This window comes from Carassius gibelio, chromosome A15, assembly GCF_023724105.1.
Source record: "Carassius gibelio isolate Cgi1373 ecotype wild population from Czech Republic chromosome A15, carGib1.2-hapl.c, whole genome shotgun sequence".
Taxonomy (NCBI): domain Eukaryota; kingdom Metazoa; phylum Chordata; class Actinopteri; order Cypriniformes; family Cyprinidae; genus Carassius; species Carassius gibelio.
The window spans coordinates 24054717-24069081 of NC_068385.1; the positions used below are offsets into that span (position 1 = coordinate 24054717).

At 40.8% G+C, this 14365-nt stretch overlaps 1 protein-coding gene across 3 annotated transcripts in view; it reads left to right on the forward strand.

The window, feature by feature from the left end:
* LOC128028756 (rho GTPase-activating protein 35-like) overlaps nucleotides 1-14365 on the forward strand; it is a 75485-nt gene that overhangs the window by 37339 nt on the left and 23781 nt on the right. For all 3 annotated transcript variants that reach the window (XM_052616072.1, XM_052616075.1, XM_052616074.1), the window contains exon 2: nucleotides 9476-13606. In XM_052616072.1, coding sequence (XP_052472032.1) covers nucleotides 9872-13606 — 3735 coding nt within the window. In that variant the 5' untranslated portion in view covers nucleotides 9476-9871. The remainder of the gene's footprint in view (nucleotides 1-9475; nucleotides 13607-14365) is intronic.

Here is a 14365-nt window from a genome sequence, read left to right on the forward strand (position 1 = left end):
CTACACACTGGCAACCTGCTTCAACTGAATATTGTGCAGATTGATCATTCCTGGACTTAAGGATGCATTCACACTGCCAGTAGTGACAAAACTGTCCGGAAGTTATTCATTTTAATTCGAGAGCTGGCGATTTGAGGTAGCACTAGCCGTTTGCTAACGTATACATACTTGCATGATTTACAAAATGTAGACATAAATGACGTTTAGTAGATATTAAAGGGGGCATGAACTGAGAAATCTAAATTATCTTGATCTTTTGACATATAAGAGGTCATTGTACTTTAAAAACATCTTATAAGTTTCAGAACTAAAAACTTTCATTAGTCTAAAATCATCTATTGAAGCCAATCTGGCAAAAAAAAAAAAAAAAACAGTTTGTGTAATGTGCACTTTATGGCACAGTAGTGTGGCTTAACCCTGCCTCTGCAGATGAAGATCAAAGCCTGTTTCTACGTAACTGCCTACTGTATTTAGCCCCTTCCACTGATTTGTGCATGTAGTTTAAGAGAGAGAGGCAAACGCAGGTCTATGCAAAAACCAAACGATAAAGACTGATCTGAAGACAAGATGCCGTGAAGAGTCTTTGTGTTGCCGTCCTTCTGATCCTAACATTTGGAAAGAGTGGGTGAACCGAATTTTCACAAAAAATATAACTAAAAGACGATGCTGTGCCGACTACATTGGATCTGACAGCAATGTCACACCACACAAAGTGTGAAGAACTGTTTTTATTACGTGGTCACTATTTCTTTGTCTGTTATTGCAGATTGTTTGATATGTACTGAGTATTTATGTGTTTTTAACCTAAATCACAGCAGCGTCCCTCTATGAAAGATGTAGGCTGTCAAGCATACACAACTGCTAGCCAATCATAGCAGCGGGCATTTACTGCCGAGTCTACAATCCTATTCTCACACCTATTTAAACAGAGCATTTCAATGAGGGGGATCAAAACAGGACAGAAAGTAGCCTATTATTTCTAAACTATGATATTTTTTTATGTAAAAATCTTGATAACATTATAAGTGGACCTCAGAGAACAGTACAAAATAACAAAAAAGGCATTTCATGACCGCTTTAACTTGCAATCTGATGACATTCAGTGTAGGTGGAGATGATGATGAAGCTTTTGTGTGCCATTGCCTGATAAAGTTGGATATATCAGTTGAGTAGCAACCAACGGTACAGTCACTTGGCAACCTTGAACAATTGAAATTTTTTAAGAACGCTTAAGCTCTGCCAGTGTTGCAATGGATTTTAAATATCCAGTTTCGAATTGGTGCATTTTAAGGTCATAAACCCAGTTATAGCCAGAAGATACTTTGTTCAGAAATCCATTCCCGCTAGGTTTCAAAAATACTCATACCTTCAAACCAGAGCAAAACAAAAAACAAAATATGCATCTCTATTTGTCAACCACAATGTCAGTGGTATTTATAACGTATGCCTCCTTATCCAACAAATTTAGACAAAGGTTTCTTGTTCCTGTCAATGCTCTCAAGTGAGGGAAGCCACAGAAATACAGTCAGCACAAGAAAACCAGTCCCCAAACACAGTGTCCATCTTAAATACCTGCTACAGCTGTGATCTTGCCAGAGTTTTTTGGCCTTTTGTCAACTGTCCCAGGGTAGGAAGAGGAGGCATATGTTGAGAAGAGTAACTCATGAAGAGTAGAGTCAAATGAAGGTCATCTATCTTTGCGAAGGCTGTGCGGTAGGTTGAATTATGAAGTTTGGTGTGGGCCGGTGTGTGGCTGAAGAGAGGGAGCCCCTATTGCTGTCAAACCTGGTGTGAGGAATTAATAGCTGTCATCATGCACGGCTCCCTGATGAGAAATGTTTAGAGTCTTTAATGTGAGAGAGTCATGGTGTTAGAAATGAGTTACAAGAACAAACCTCAACTACCTCTCGTCGCTCTACACTTTTTTCCTCTAAACAGATCATTTTTTCTGTTTTGTTGTTTTTGTTTTCTCTACAGCCTTCCCTTTCTGACACACACCCTTTCTTTTCCTTCTCCATACTAAACAAGACCTCTGTTCCAAGTTTCAGGCGGAGAAAAGTATGTGCATGTGTGTCGAGAGCGAGAGAGGAAGCCATCCTGCAGATTGGTCTTGATCACAATCTGGCTTCAATGAGAAAAGCCCTGCTCGCCTTGCCACTACAAGCTTCTAGCACAAGGAAGCAAAACTCTGCAACAAAAGGTTGTTTTTAAAATGATGCAGAGGAGGATGATTTTTGCAGTGGTTAAACAAGTCAATAATGGATTTTGACAGCGAAATCGGGCAACATTAAGAACTAGGTCAGGGGCTTTATGGTCGCAATGCTTTCTTTTTTTGTGTATGCGCACGTGTGTGGTTAACTGCATTTTATCATGCCTGAAGAGCCAGCCATCATGGAAATATGAAGATTCAGAGAGTGCTGTGTTAATCCAGCATAATCTGGTGTGCTTTGTATGCAAACCATTGCTGGCCTTGGTGAGATAACAATTATGATGTATGAGCTTTGAGTCATGGGTTTGTCTGCATTCATGTTTCTACAGTAGTGGTCAACATGACAAGTACAGATGCAAGGTTGAACAGCCACCTTTGTTAATCAACCAAGCTGGTACAGTTCAGCAATATGGTTTTCAAACAAGGTGTGTCTACTACAGGAAACATCCAAAATGTGCAGTGCTGGGAAGCCACTACATTTGGAATTTCTTGGTTTAGACCAGGAGTAGCCAACCCTGATCCTTGGAGGGCTCCCTTTCTGCAGACTTCATTTCCAACCATCCTCCAACACACTTGGCTGTCATTTTAAATTAATCCTGAAACCTGGATTATTTGGTTCAGGCGTGTTTTGGTTCGGGTTGTAGCTAAACATTCTAGGATTGTAGCTCTTCAGGAGCAGTATTTGACACCCCTGGTTTAGACGCTCTTACAATGGTCAAATATTAAATTGTCCGGTGAGTGTATTGGTATATTTAATGCACTGTGGATGCATGTGGTTGAAGCCAGTACATTTACTTTTGAGGGGAATTATATGTATATGTCTTTGTTTTCTGACATCACAGTCGGTGTACATTATGCCTATTGGATCACCCATTTTATAGCAGCAGAACAACACATTTACTTTAGCCTCTCGGTTCTGGATATGGATAATTTGGTCTGTACCCCTCCCTGGCCATTCTAGTTGAATATTTTATACATCTTCATTCCCATTTGTTCATCTTCCCATCCCTGTATGACTCTCTCTTGCTCTCTCCACTGCAGCATTAGACTCTCTCCCTAAGCAGGAAGTGTTGTCCGTGCAAAAGCTCTGTTCCTCATTGCCCCAGGCAGTGTTCTAATGGACTCCAGGTCTCGAGAGAGACTGAGAGAGGGATTAGGGGTGGGGGAAATGGATGAGTAGACTATCTGCTCTTATGACCGTATTAGTGCTGATTCGGTTGGAGGAACGGGCTTGCGAGTAGCATCAGTCAAACTAAACTGTGTTTGCACTACTCCTGTCTTGCTTTGTCATCATCGCCATCTCTGTCAGCTATAATTCTTTTATGAAACGTAGCATTGACGAGGACAGGCCAGAAATGTAAAGGGCCTAGGCACCATCCCTGTGGGACACTATATAAATGGCCTCTCATTTCCTATGCTACATGGACTTTGGCTCCAGTAAAGATAACACACTATAGGAGTGGAATTCTTTCTTTAGATAAATGCTGATGGCTGGAAAAATATCTCTCCTCATTATTTTAGTGTTGTGGCATGACACAAGGAATAATTTGTGCACCAGTACATTAGGGCTGTGACGGTTGTCTACTGCCACCGGCGGTAGTGCACATGACGTCACGCACTCTATAGCAAGCATAATATGAAGAGTTGTGTATAGAAGTGTAATAACAGTAATAGTTGCAAATTGTTTTATTTAAAATGTAAGTCTATGGTAATTCACTAATTACCTCAAACTCCATACACAGTGTTTCCTTTAGATTGGCAGGTTTGAGCGCAGGAAAATACTCTATGCATTCAGCAAATTAATTTTGTGTTGGGCAATGGACCTTGTTGGGAAACCAAATACTACATCCCCGATCTGGAACAATCTCCATTTATGTCACCCATCTGCATATGCACTAGTTCCCGTGATTGCAAACGCCTGGCTGGTCAGGTTTGGTGAAGCTTTCTCAAAACTGGCCACATACAAAAGAGACAGCGATAAATGAAAGATGTTAACAAGAAATATGCCAACGATTCCTATTTCAAAAAGAGTGTGCAGATTAGGAGTTAATGAGCTTGCTGGGCGGCGGAACAGTGAACAATGTCTTCACCGGATGCAACACTGCCGCGTTGCAACAGGTTTAGTCTGCCTAGTGTCTACACAGGACATTTGAACTCTGTGTCAGTTCCTCATAGACCGGACGAGGCAGTTTACTGTTGGGGATTTATCATGTTGTGTCATGCTGCATACAGTGTAGCATCACTGATTATGAGTATTTTGCCGCACTGCTCCTCTCGCGTCCGTTAGACGGGGTGTATTTATCTTTCTTATTTAGGCTACTTTCTTTTTTAACTGTATTATTTATTTGATATCTATTTTAGTGTTTTGCAGGCTGCGTTCACTGATGGAAGTGCTCAAATAAACATTGACTGACGAGTTAAATAGGGTGTGTTAGATGATTTCAAAGATGTGTATAAATATAAATATATATATATATATATATATATATATATATATATATATATATATATATATATATATATCATATATACAAAATATATTACATGCATATGCACAGTTTAAGTCAGCTTTAATTACCTTTTTGGTAACTTCATGACTTCACTAACCACGACACTTCATGCACAGTTTTTTTTTTTTGCGATGTGATATGAAAGGACATGCACAAAGGCAGTGCGCACCGGCACTTTTGAGCACAGGACCGTTTCTGTGCTCACTTAACTCGCACCTGGCGATAAGTGAAGTGTAGCGCCTGAAACGTCTCCTGTTTTCAGTCGTTCTCAAACTGAATAAATTAACTTCTTGTCAAGAGGAAAATGTGACAGAAGCAGCAGTTGTGAGTGGGTTGGCCAACCCTAGCCCCAATGAACTGAAACTGAAAAAAATGATCGTCTTCGTTAATATACTAATATATTAATACATTTATTTATATATATATATATATATATATATATATATATACACACACACACACCACCACTGTGGTGGTAAAAATTAACCACCGTCACAGCCCTACAGGACATTGTCACATGATAATACTCTCTCAACAATAACAATGTTTTTGGTTCCCAAACAATACACATCTGTTATTTACTGATGTTCAGCGAGGTTTTCAATCTTAGCTTCTTTTGAAGAGAATATAAAAGACTGATTGATCTGCGAGAGTGTGTGTAAGTGGATGTTTAAAGCTCGTCGGCCCAGATTATGTGTGTGAATATCTGTTTAGACAGTCTTCTTCACAGTAGTTTGACAGGAAACAAATTGTAGTTTTCATTTCTGTTGGTATTAATTATAGTCTTTGAAACTGCTTTTGTCTGCTGCATTTTGCTCTTAAGACCCTTTCAGAGGGGGCTTTATTGTTCTCTAGTTTGATTGTGTCGGCTATGGAGTTGTTCATTACTGGAGGCTGATGGAACTTAAACAGTCACCCAACAATGGGCATTTTTCAGATCATCTTGTATATGATGTCTTAGAAAAGTAAACGTGTCAACTTTTTAAATTCTCAATTAGAAATTCAGTGTGTAGCATGAGAGATGTTTCCAACAAATCTGTATTTTTCATTGTCTTTCTAGTCTTGCTCACAGATCAAGTTCAGGTCAGGGGCACTTAGTAGCACTCAAAACAGCGAGTCCTTATGTGATATAGCCATGACCTTTGAGGAAGAAAAATGCAAAGCTTAACACTTCACATCACTCAGACTTTAGTGTATGGATTTCTTTCCTCTGATCAGCTTGGCTCCTGCCATTTTAATAGTATTCTTAGCCTATGTTCAGGTCAGGTCCAAGGACGATGGAATTTGACCAGTTTTTAAGAGTAGCCTAAAACTCAATAGAGATTAAACCTTGACAGTCCCTTAAAAGACTAAACTGCCCTTTAATGAAGCTTTGGAATGCTCTGTTCCCTTATGATTGGCCCCTCTCACTGAGTTAAGTGCAACCCACTGTTACAAGCAAGTGCAAACTTCACACCCTTTCAGCCATTACTTGCTCTTTTTGGTTTAGCTGGCGTCCATCTCTCAGATTGTCTTTCTTACACCCACCAGCTTCCTCTTGTTATGTAGGCATGTGAGCCATGTATGAGGGCAAGTCCAGGCATATCTTCATCTGTTAGTGACTGTCCTGACACGATTGGTTGGATAAAGTTCTCAAGTCTGCAGGCTACATGCAAGCTTAGCTTTGGCTTGATGGACTGTATCACGTCTTAACATGGATGTGTGTTTGTATCTCACCTCTGATTGGTGGATGCTGGAACATCTCTTTTAGCCATGTGTTAGGTTGCCATACCTAGTGTTCCCATTTATTTTGCAGATGTGCAATAGATTGTAAGTCGTCTCATTTTATATTTTTGGTTTCAGCCCCCTCATCTACTATGCACCCTTAATGCACACTTATTTTTGAATTCATGCAAATACAGACTTTATAGCAGACAAATGAGTATTGGAAGGTTTTAAGTTGGCATTTGAGATAGGGCCTTGTCTCACCTAAACATGCAAGAAGCCATTAGTGTAATCCTGTTTTTATTTCCTTGATGGACAAATGCAACTTGCATGTGAACACTTGCACTTTGTTTACCAGAAAATAGAGCAGTTGTTGGACAATAAGTGTTAAGAATTCCAGAAAGACACAAACAGTCATTTGTGGCTTGAACATCTGCTTGTAGTGCTTAAGTTTTTATTAGTTGATTTTGTAACAACTATACTAGCCATCTGTTCGCATGTTTGTGATATCTATCATTTGTTTGTTGCTGCATTGGCTCGTCAGGGGAAAAATCAAAGGCTGATTTGGCTCTCATCTTTAGCTGTGTAAGTTTAATTTCGTTCAAGGAACATGGAAAGACAAAGCATTACAGGGAATTACACAGCTGGGACAGATCACGCAGATGTGGCACTTGCGCTGACAGCAGTTTGTGAGTTTCAGAGAGCCAGGTCATGAAGCGCTAAAGAATAATGAGCACTTCCTTAATTAGACTAATGACTTTCACAATCGGTCATGAACCAGCAAGCATGGCATCACTTGTCATGTTGGTGACCCAACAAAATAGACACACTGATTTTATTTTATTTATTTTATTTGGTCCCAGAAGCTGGAGTCACCACCTGGTTGTGTGTGATCTTTAGCCAGGCAGGTGTCATGGTTATTTGTTAATGATTTATTTTTCCTTGAGGGCTCTCAAGTGTTTCTCTGCTAAAATCTATTTTCAAGCCACAAAATGCATTCTCACATCTTTTTTCTTTCTCATTGTAACATCTTGGAATTTAATATGGAAGGCATTATCATGGGTGGCACTTACAGTAACCAGTTTTTGAACATAATTACATAATTGCCTGCCCTCTATCAGTATGAATGATATAATTACTCCCTCATAGCTTACTAACTGATAACCACATCTGATGGGCTTAAAGATGTCCTCATGATTCTAACAGGCAACAAGAGAAAAAATATAGTTCATTTGATGTGTGAAGGCAAAGAAACTGTACCCAGGTTACATTTCATGTATGATTCTGAGAGGTTCTTGAACAGTTTAAGTGTAATATTTAACATATAAAATGGAGATGATGTTTCCGAGTTATGTTAAGGGAGCTGGTCAATGGTTAAACAAACATAACACTGCCTCACCCACAGCATTGCATTGCTCATTGGCTCTCCACTTCAACTGTAATGGGTGGGTGGGGGTGGGGGTAGTAGAATAACAAATTTATTCTTGACATTTCAGGCTTTTTCTCTAGGTAAGCCAGCATACCTCACTTTTGTGTTTGCTATATTGCAAGTATCCAGTGATTGCTGGCTAATCATTAAGTAACAAAATCTGTTTTTAACAGTTATACATGCATGATTCCATTGTTCTTATCACTGATCCAATATTGGCTGGCATGCAAGGCTCAAACTTTGATACCTTTTTAAATACAGATATTAAGTGTCATAAATTCAAATTAAAGGTTAAAACTCTTACATGTTTTGTGTTTTCGAGAATGTTGGCTGAACATAGAATTTATTTAACAAAGCAAAATTGCCACAGCAGAATCATTACATTTGGCCCACACAGTGACATCTGCAACTGCAATCATGTGCCACTTGTGAATGCTAGATGTATTGCCTTGAGAGCTGTTGTCAGCACATATACCTGGTCTTGCCTCCAAGGTGTTGCTGTTGGTCTGGGAGACAGAGGACTGTAGCTTCTTTAGTGCATTTCCTTGACTCCTTGGCAAAGGCCCAAATCATTATTTATGTTTAGATGACTCCCACTATGACTATCTGGGTTTGTCCCAACTTTAGTGCCTGTATGTATAAAGTAAAAAAAAAATAGCCTATAAAAAAAAATGTATAAATAGTGATTGTAATGTATTAAAACAGTAGCAGAATAGCAATAGCAGAGTAGATATCAAAAGGTTAAGGATACTCTTTACCCTCTTTTCTGTATTCTGTAATTATAGCTACATCTTTTTTGGTTTGTCTCTGCATTTGGGAGGCTATTGGGACTCAGGATTTCAAGAACAGTGTAAGGGCTCCTGTGAGCTCTTGTCATATATTGCCTAGAGGGTTATGTTATTTTTGTAGATTTCCAAAGGTCTTGAATTAATTTGTTTTGGTATCCACATGCTATCACCACTCAATTTAATCATACATTTCCCGTTTTAAATCCGTTTTTAAATTTTATTCACTCTATCACTCTGTTTGAAATGTTAATGGAGATGTAAATTTTAATTTAATTTAATTTTTTTATAGCAAAAACCTTTTGAAAATGATTTTGAGACTGTGGAAAGCAGCCAATAGGCATTGCTTCCTATTAAGGGCCATTTTGGGTTTCCCTCGTTGCCTAATTAAAACTGTTATCTCTGAAGCACTTTTCACAGCTTTCATCTGTGTGTATATGTTTGTCTGTGTTTTGAGTTTAAATTGTGATGCCTTGTAGGGTTGAATAATTTTACAATTTTCTCTTTGGTATTATACCAGTCTTGTATACCTTGGTATTGATACCAAGGTTATGCATAAACAACCCTGGGCAACTGTGTAAATGAATCAGGGAATGGTGGTGGTGCCAACATAATCAAATTCCTTGTGACTTTGTATTTGTATAGCCAGAACTGTACTGCAATAGATTTTAACAGCAAATATAATGTCATTCATCTTGATGTGAAAGTGTACATCTTTTATAGTCATATTTGATCAAATTTCACCATAATTATTTGTCCTCTAAGTAGTCCTAGATGTTTAATATGTGTCTTTTTGTAGTTAATTTTCTAATTGTAATATCTGTTTTATTTCTTGCAGGGTGAGATCCAGGTTGGGTGAACCTGAAATCTACAGTATTTCTGTGTCAGAGTGCCCCTGAAGAGAGGAGATGGGCTGGAATACTAACACCTGCAGCATACCTGCCTAAGTCCACAAGGACTCTTCTCCCCCACCCTCAAACCCATTCCCTTCTTCCCCTTCTAAACCTCGTACCTTCAAATTTGTGAATAGCCAAATTGCTGCAGATTTAAAATTTGATCATTAAAGGCATTGGAGTTACTGGACCTGCATGGAAAAAAAAATACCTAAAGTAACTTTCAGGATCTTTAGAAATTAATTATTTGTCAAGCCTGAAAGCATTTGAATGGAACATCAGCCCAGCAGCTTTCAGTCTAGAGCTTCTGGGAATGGCAAAATGAGTGCTGTCATACGGTGATGATGGCAAAAAAACAAGATGCTCGGGCACCAACCTACAACCTTGTTGTGGTAGGTTTGTCCGGGACTGAAAAGGAAAAGGGGCAATGTGGGGTAGGCAAGTCCTGCCTTTGCAATCGCTTTGTTCGCCCCAGTGCTGATGATTTTCATTTGGACCACACATCTGTTTTAAGCACAAGTGACTTTGGTGGTAGAGTGGTAAACAATGACCACTTCCTGTTTTGGGGTGAGGCGGTACGAATGTTGGAAGAGGGTTCTGAGTCCCGAATGCATGTGGTGGAACAGACAGAGTTTATTGATGACCAAACGTTTCAGCCACATCGAAGTACTGCCTTACAGCCCTATATCAAGCGGGCAGCTTCCACCAAACTGGCCTCTGCTGAGAAGCTTATGTATTTCTGCACAGATCAACTAGGACTAGAGCAAGACTTCGAGCAGAAGCAGATCCCTGAAGGCAAGCTTTTAGTGGATGGATTTTTACTCTGTGTAGATGTGAGCAGGGGAATGAACAGAAATTTTGATGACCAGATGAAGTTTGTCACCAATCTCTATAATCAGCTAGCTAAGACCAAGAAGCCAGTTGTAGTTGTGTTGACCAAGTGTGATGAAGGAGTTGAGAGGTACATTAAAGACTCTCACACCTTTGCTTTGGCCAAGAAGAATCTGCAGGTTGTTGAAACCTCAGCACGCTCAAACGTTAATGTTGACCTTGCCTTTCTTACGTTGGTGCAGTTGATAGATAAGAGCAGAGGGAAGCCCAAGATCATTCCATACTTTGAAGCCCTCAAGCAGCAGAGTCAGCAGATAGCAACTGCTAAGGACCGGTATGAGTGGCTGGTAAATCGCATTGTGAAGAACCATAATGAAACATGGCCCAACATCAACCGCAGAATGCAGACATCCCCTGAATACAAAGAGTATGTCTTCCTTGAGGGTACTTCCAAGGCCAAAAAACTATTCCAGCAACATGTGCACAGGCTCAAGCAAGAGCATATAGAAAAACGTCGTAAAATCTATCTCAGCACACTCCCACAGGCTCTCAATTTCTTGGTTCCAGACCTGGATGAGATTGATCACCTGAGCTGGTCAGGAGTACAGAAAGTTCTTGAGACTAAGCGGGAATTCTCCCATTGGTTTGTTGTGTTGGACGACACACCTTGGGAAACTACACCACACATTGATAACATGGAGGATGAACGCATTCCACAGGACCTTTTGGAAACCCCTGCAGCAGAGCAAATATATGAGTTTCACTTAGAACACCTGCGCAATGAGCGAAAGCGGGCAGAAATGCGATTGGAATTCAAAGAGAAACTTGCATCTTCGCCATTTGTTACACCTGGCAAACCCTGGGAGGAAGCTCGTAGCTTCATCATGAATGAGGAGTTTTATCATTGGCTAGAGGAGTCTGAGTACCTTGATATCTATAATAAATACCAGAAGATTATTATTGACCAAGCCAAAGAGGACTTCCAAGAACTTTTACTGGAGTACTCAGAGTTGTTCTATGAGCTTGAAGTTGATGCTAAGCCCAGTAAAGAAAAAATGGGTGCCATCCAAGAGGTTCTTGGAGAGGAGCAGAGGTTTAAGGCCCTGCAAAAGCTTCAAGCTGAAAGGGATGCCCTAGTGCTCAAGCATATCCATTTTGTCTACCACCCTACTAAGGAAACCTGTCCATGCAGTCCTTATTGTGTGGATGGCAAAATTGAGCAAATCTTAGCCCTTCGTTTTCCCACTCGATATTCCTTTGATGGGAGCTCAAAATCACAGTTTGGTGAGGGAAAGGTAGACAGAATTAATCTTGTGATCCTTGGAAAAGATGGACTTGCAAGAGAGTTAGCTAATGAGATCAGAGCACTGTGCACCAATGATGAACGGTACGTGCTAGATGGAAGGACTTATGAACTGGCTCTTCGACCAATAGAGGGAAATGTACGCCTTCCAGTGAACTCCTTTCAGACACCCACTTTTGCCCCACACGGTTGCCTCTGCCTCTACAACTCAAAGGAATCCTTATCCTATGTTGCTGATAGTATTGAGAAATTACGAGAATCAACCATAGGTCGAAGGGATACTAATCTAGTTCAGCTTCCCTTGTCTCTTCTGTTGGTCACCAAAAGAGGTGTTGGTTCAATTTCTGACATTGGAGGAGAAACAGCACAAAGCCTGATCCAACAAGGTCAACAAGTGGCTGGCAAATTTCAGTGCAGTTATTTAGAGCCTGCTTCTCCAGGTGTGGGCTATGGTCGCAATATAAATGAAAAACATTTAAACCAGATACTCAAAGGTCTTTTAGACACACGAAGACCCTCAGTTAGTCTTGGCAGTAGCTCCCCACCTTTGCTACCTGCACTTGCAAGTTTCAGAGACTCCCAGCAGAGCACAGAGGGTGACTTACAAATCATAATGTGTCTGATGTGTGGGGATACATATGATGTTGACCAGCTTCTTTCACCATTCTTGCTGCCCCAGCACTGTCGACCCTCTTCCAGTCTATCCAATGGAACATCAGTTTTCTTGGATTTATCTATTGGTTGCCAAAGGCAAAGCATTGATCTGTCTGTTCTATCCTACCACTCATCTTTTTCCTTACGTAAAAGCAGATTAGTGCATGGTTACATAGCAGTGTACTCAGCCAAACGGAAGGCTTCCATGGAAACCCTTTGCGCCTTCCTTTGTGAAATCCAGGACATAATTCCAGTGCAGTTGCTTGCTGTTGCAGAGACTCAATCAGAACTTTCAGACTCTGAGCCAGTCCGAGAGCAGCTTGCCCAAGGGGAGGAACTGGCCCATGAAATTGATGCCCGTTTCAGCTCTGTAATCTGTGGACCTGGTGGGGTGGTGGGAGGCTTGCATCGGATAGACCATTTCCAGCCATTCTTTAAGGAGGTAGTGGAGAAGAAAACCATTGTAGAGGCAACGTATATGTATGACAATGTTGCAGACAATGTCACCAATGAGAATGTTTCTTCACCTCGATGTGGCTCCCCAAGCATCACATTGCTGGACTCGGAGGATGACATCGAGCCCTCCCCACCTTATCCCACCCTGAGAGAAGATGGCACTTTGGCCCATGGTTTCAAGCTCCCAGATATGGAGGGTGATGCCTTCTCACTCAACTCTGACATCACCACTTTTGAAAACAAGCTCAACAAAGTCCCACCTCAAGCTCGACCAAAGCTCAATGTCACCTTCGACATTCCCAAACCCTCAAACATCAGTCCATACATTGACCTGGGCCCACACGGACCTAACAGGCGCTCATTACCGTCAGTCACCTGGCCACCAGCAACTGAAGGTGGTTATGATCCATCTGACTATGCTGAGCCCATGGATGCTGTTGCAAAGCCCCGTCCCACAGAGGAGGAAAATATCTATTCTGTACCACATGACAGCACACAGGGCAAGATCATTACTATTCGCAATGCAAACAAAAGTCATCCTAATGGTGCAGGAAATGGATCAGACAGTGAGCCTGAAAGCAGTTCATTAGAACGTAGACGGAAACTCTCTGCTCTTGGAGTTAAACCTGGACTGTATCGTGATCGCTCCAAACGTCTTGGAAAGTTTAGCAGCTTCCGCACAAGCTTCATTGGCAGTGATGATGAGCTTGGAGGTCTTCCCAAGATGAAAGAAGATGAGCTTGGTGCACAGAAAGGGGACAGTTCCTTGAATGAAGAAGGCGAGGACCCAAAGAAGAGGAATATCTTGAGAAGTCTGCGAAGAAATACCAAGGTAAATGTTGTGGAATTATTTTGTTAAATACATTCATTATACTTCAGAGGACATTTATACAGGCTAACTTTCTTAAAGTGGCCATAATTGTTTTCATTTTGATTCATATATGACTCTGAAATAATAGACTAAACTTGTTTAAGTGTTTGTTTTAAATGTATTTATATTCACATCTGTGTTGTGTCAGTGCTGTCCCAGTGTTATGATAGGCCTTGCTGTGTGCATGTTTAAGTGCTTCAAGTGCATCTTTATACATTTAAGTATATTAAATATATTAAAATAAAATATAATATAACATGGGCGTAGGTTTAGTCTCATCTTTGGTGGGGACACCCCCATACCAACACGCGCACACACACCCACACCCGCTCGCTGCGTGTGCCAGCACAAACACACACACACACCCCCACACACACCCACACCCGCTCGCTGCGTGTGCCAGCACAAAAGTAGTCCCGGCCCGCGCGTGTAGCCTGTCAGATACCCCGCTGCCAATCAAATTACGCCGTTTCTTGTACTGTCGTCGTCCTGGCCGTTAGAATCGATCCAAATAGCAGTGCAAAGATTCATATAGCAGTTCAAAGGAGCTTGCTAAATATTGATGGGGACAAATTTGTCATCTCAAAATATTGATAGGGACTAGTACCTAGTGTCCCCCCCTAAACCTACGCCCATGCATTATAATGAAAATGTGTCTCTGTCTAACAAATTCACATGAATGGTGGTATGCCTTGTTCCATTTCTTGCACTTAGCTTCAT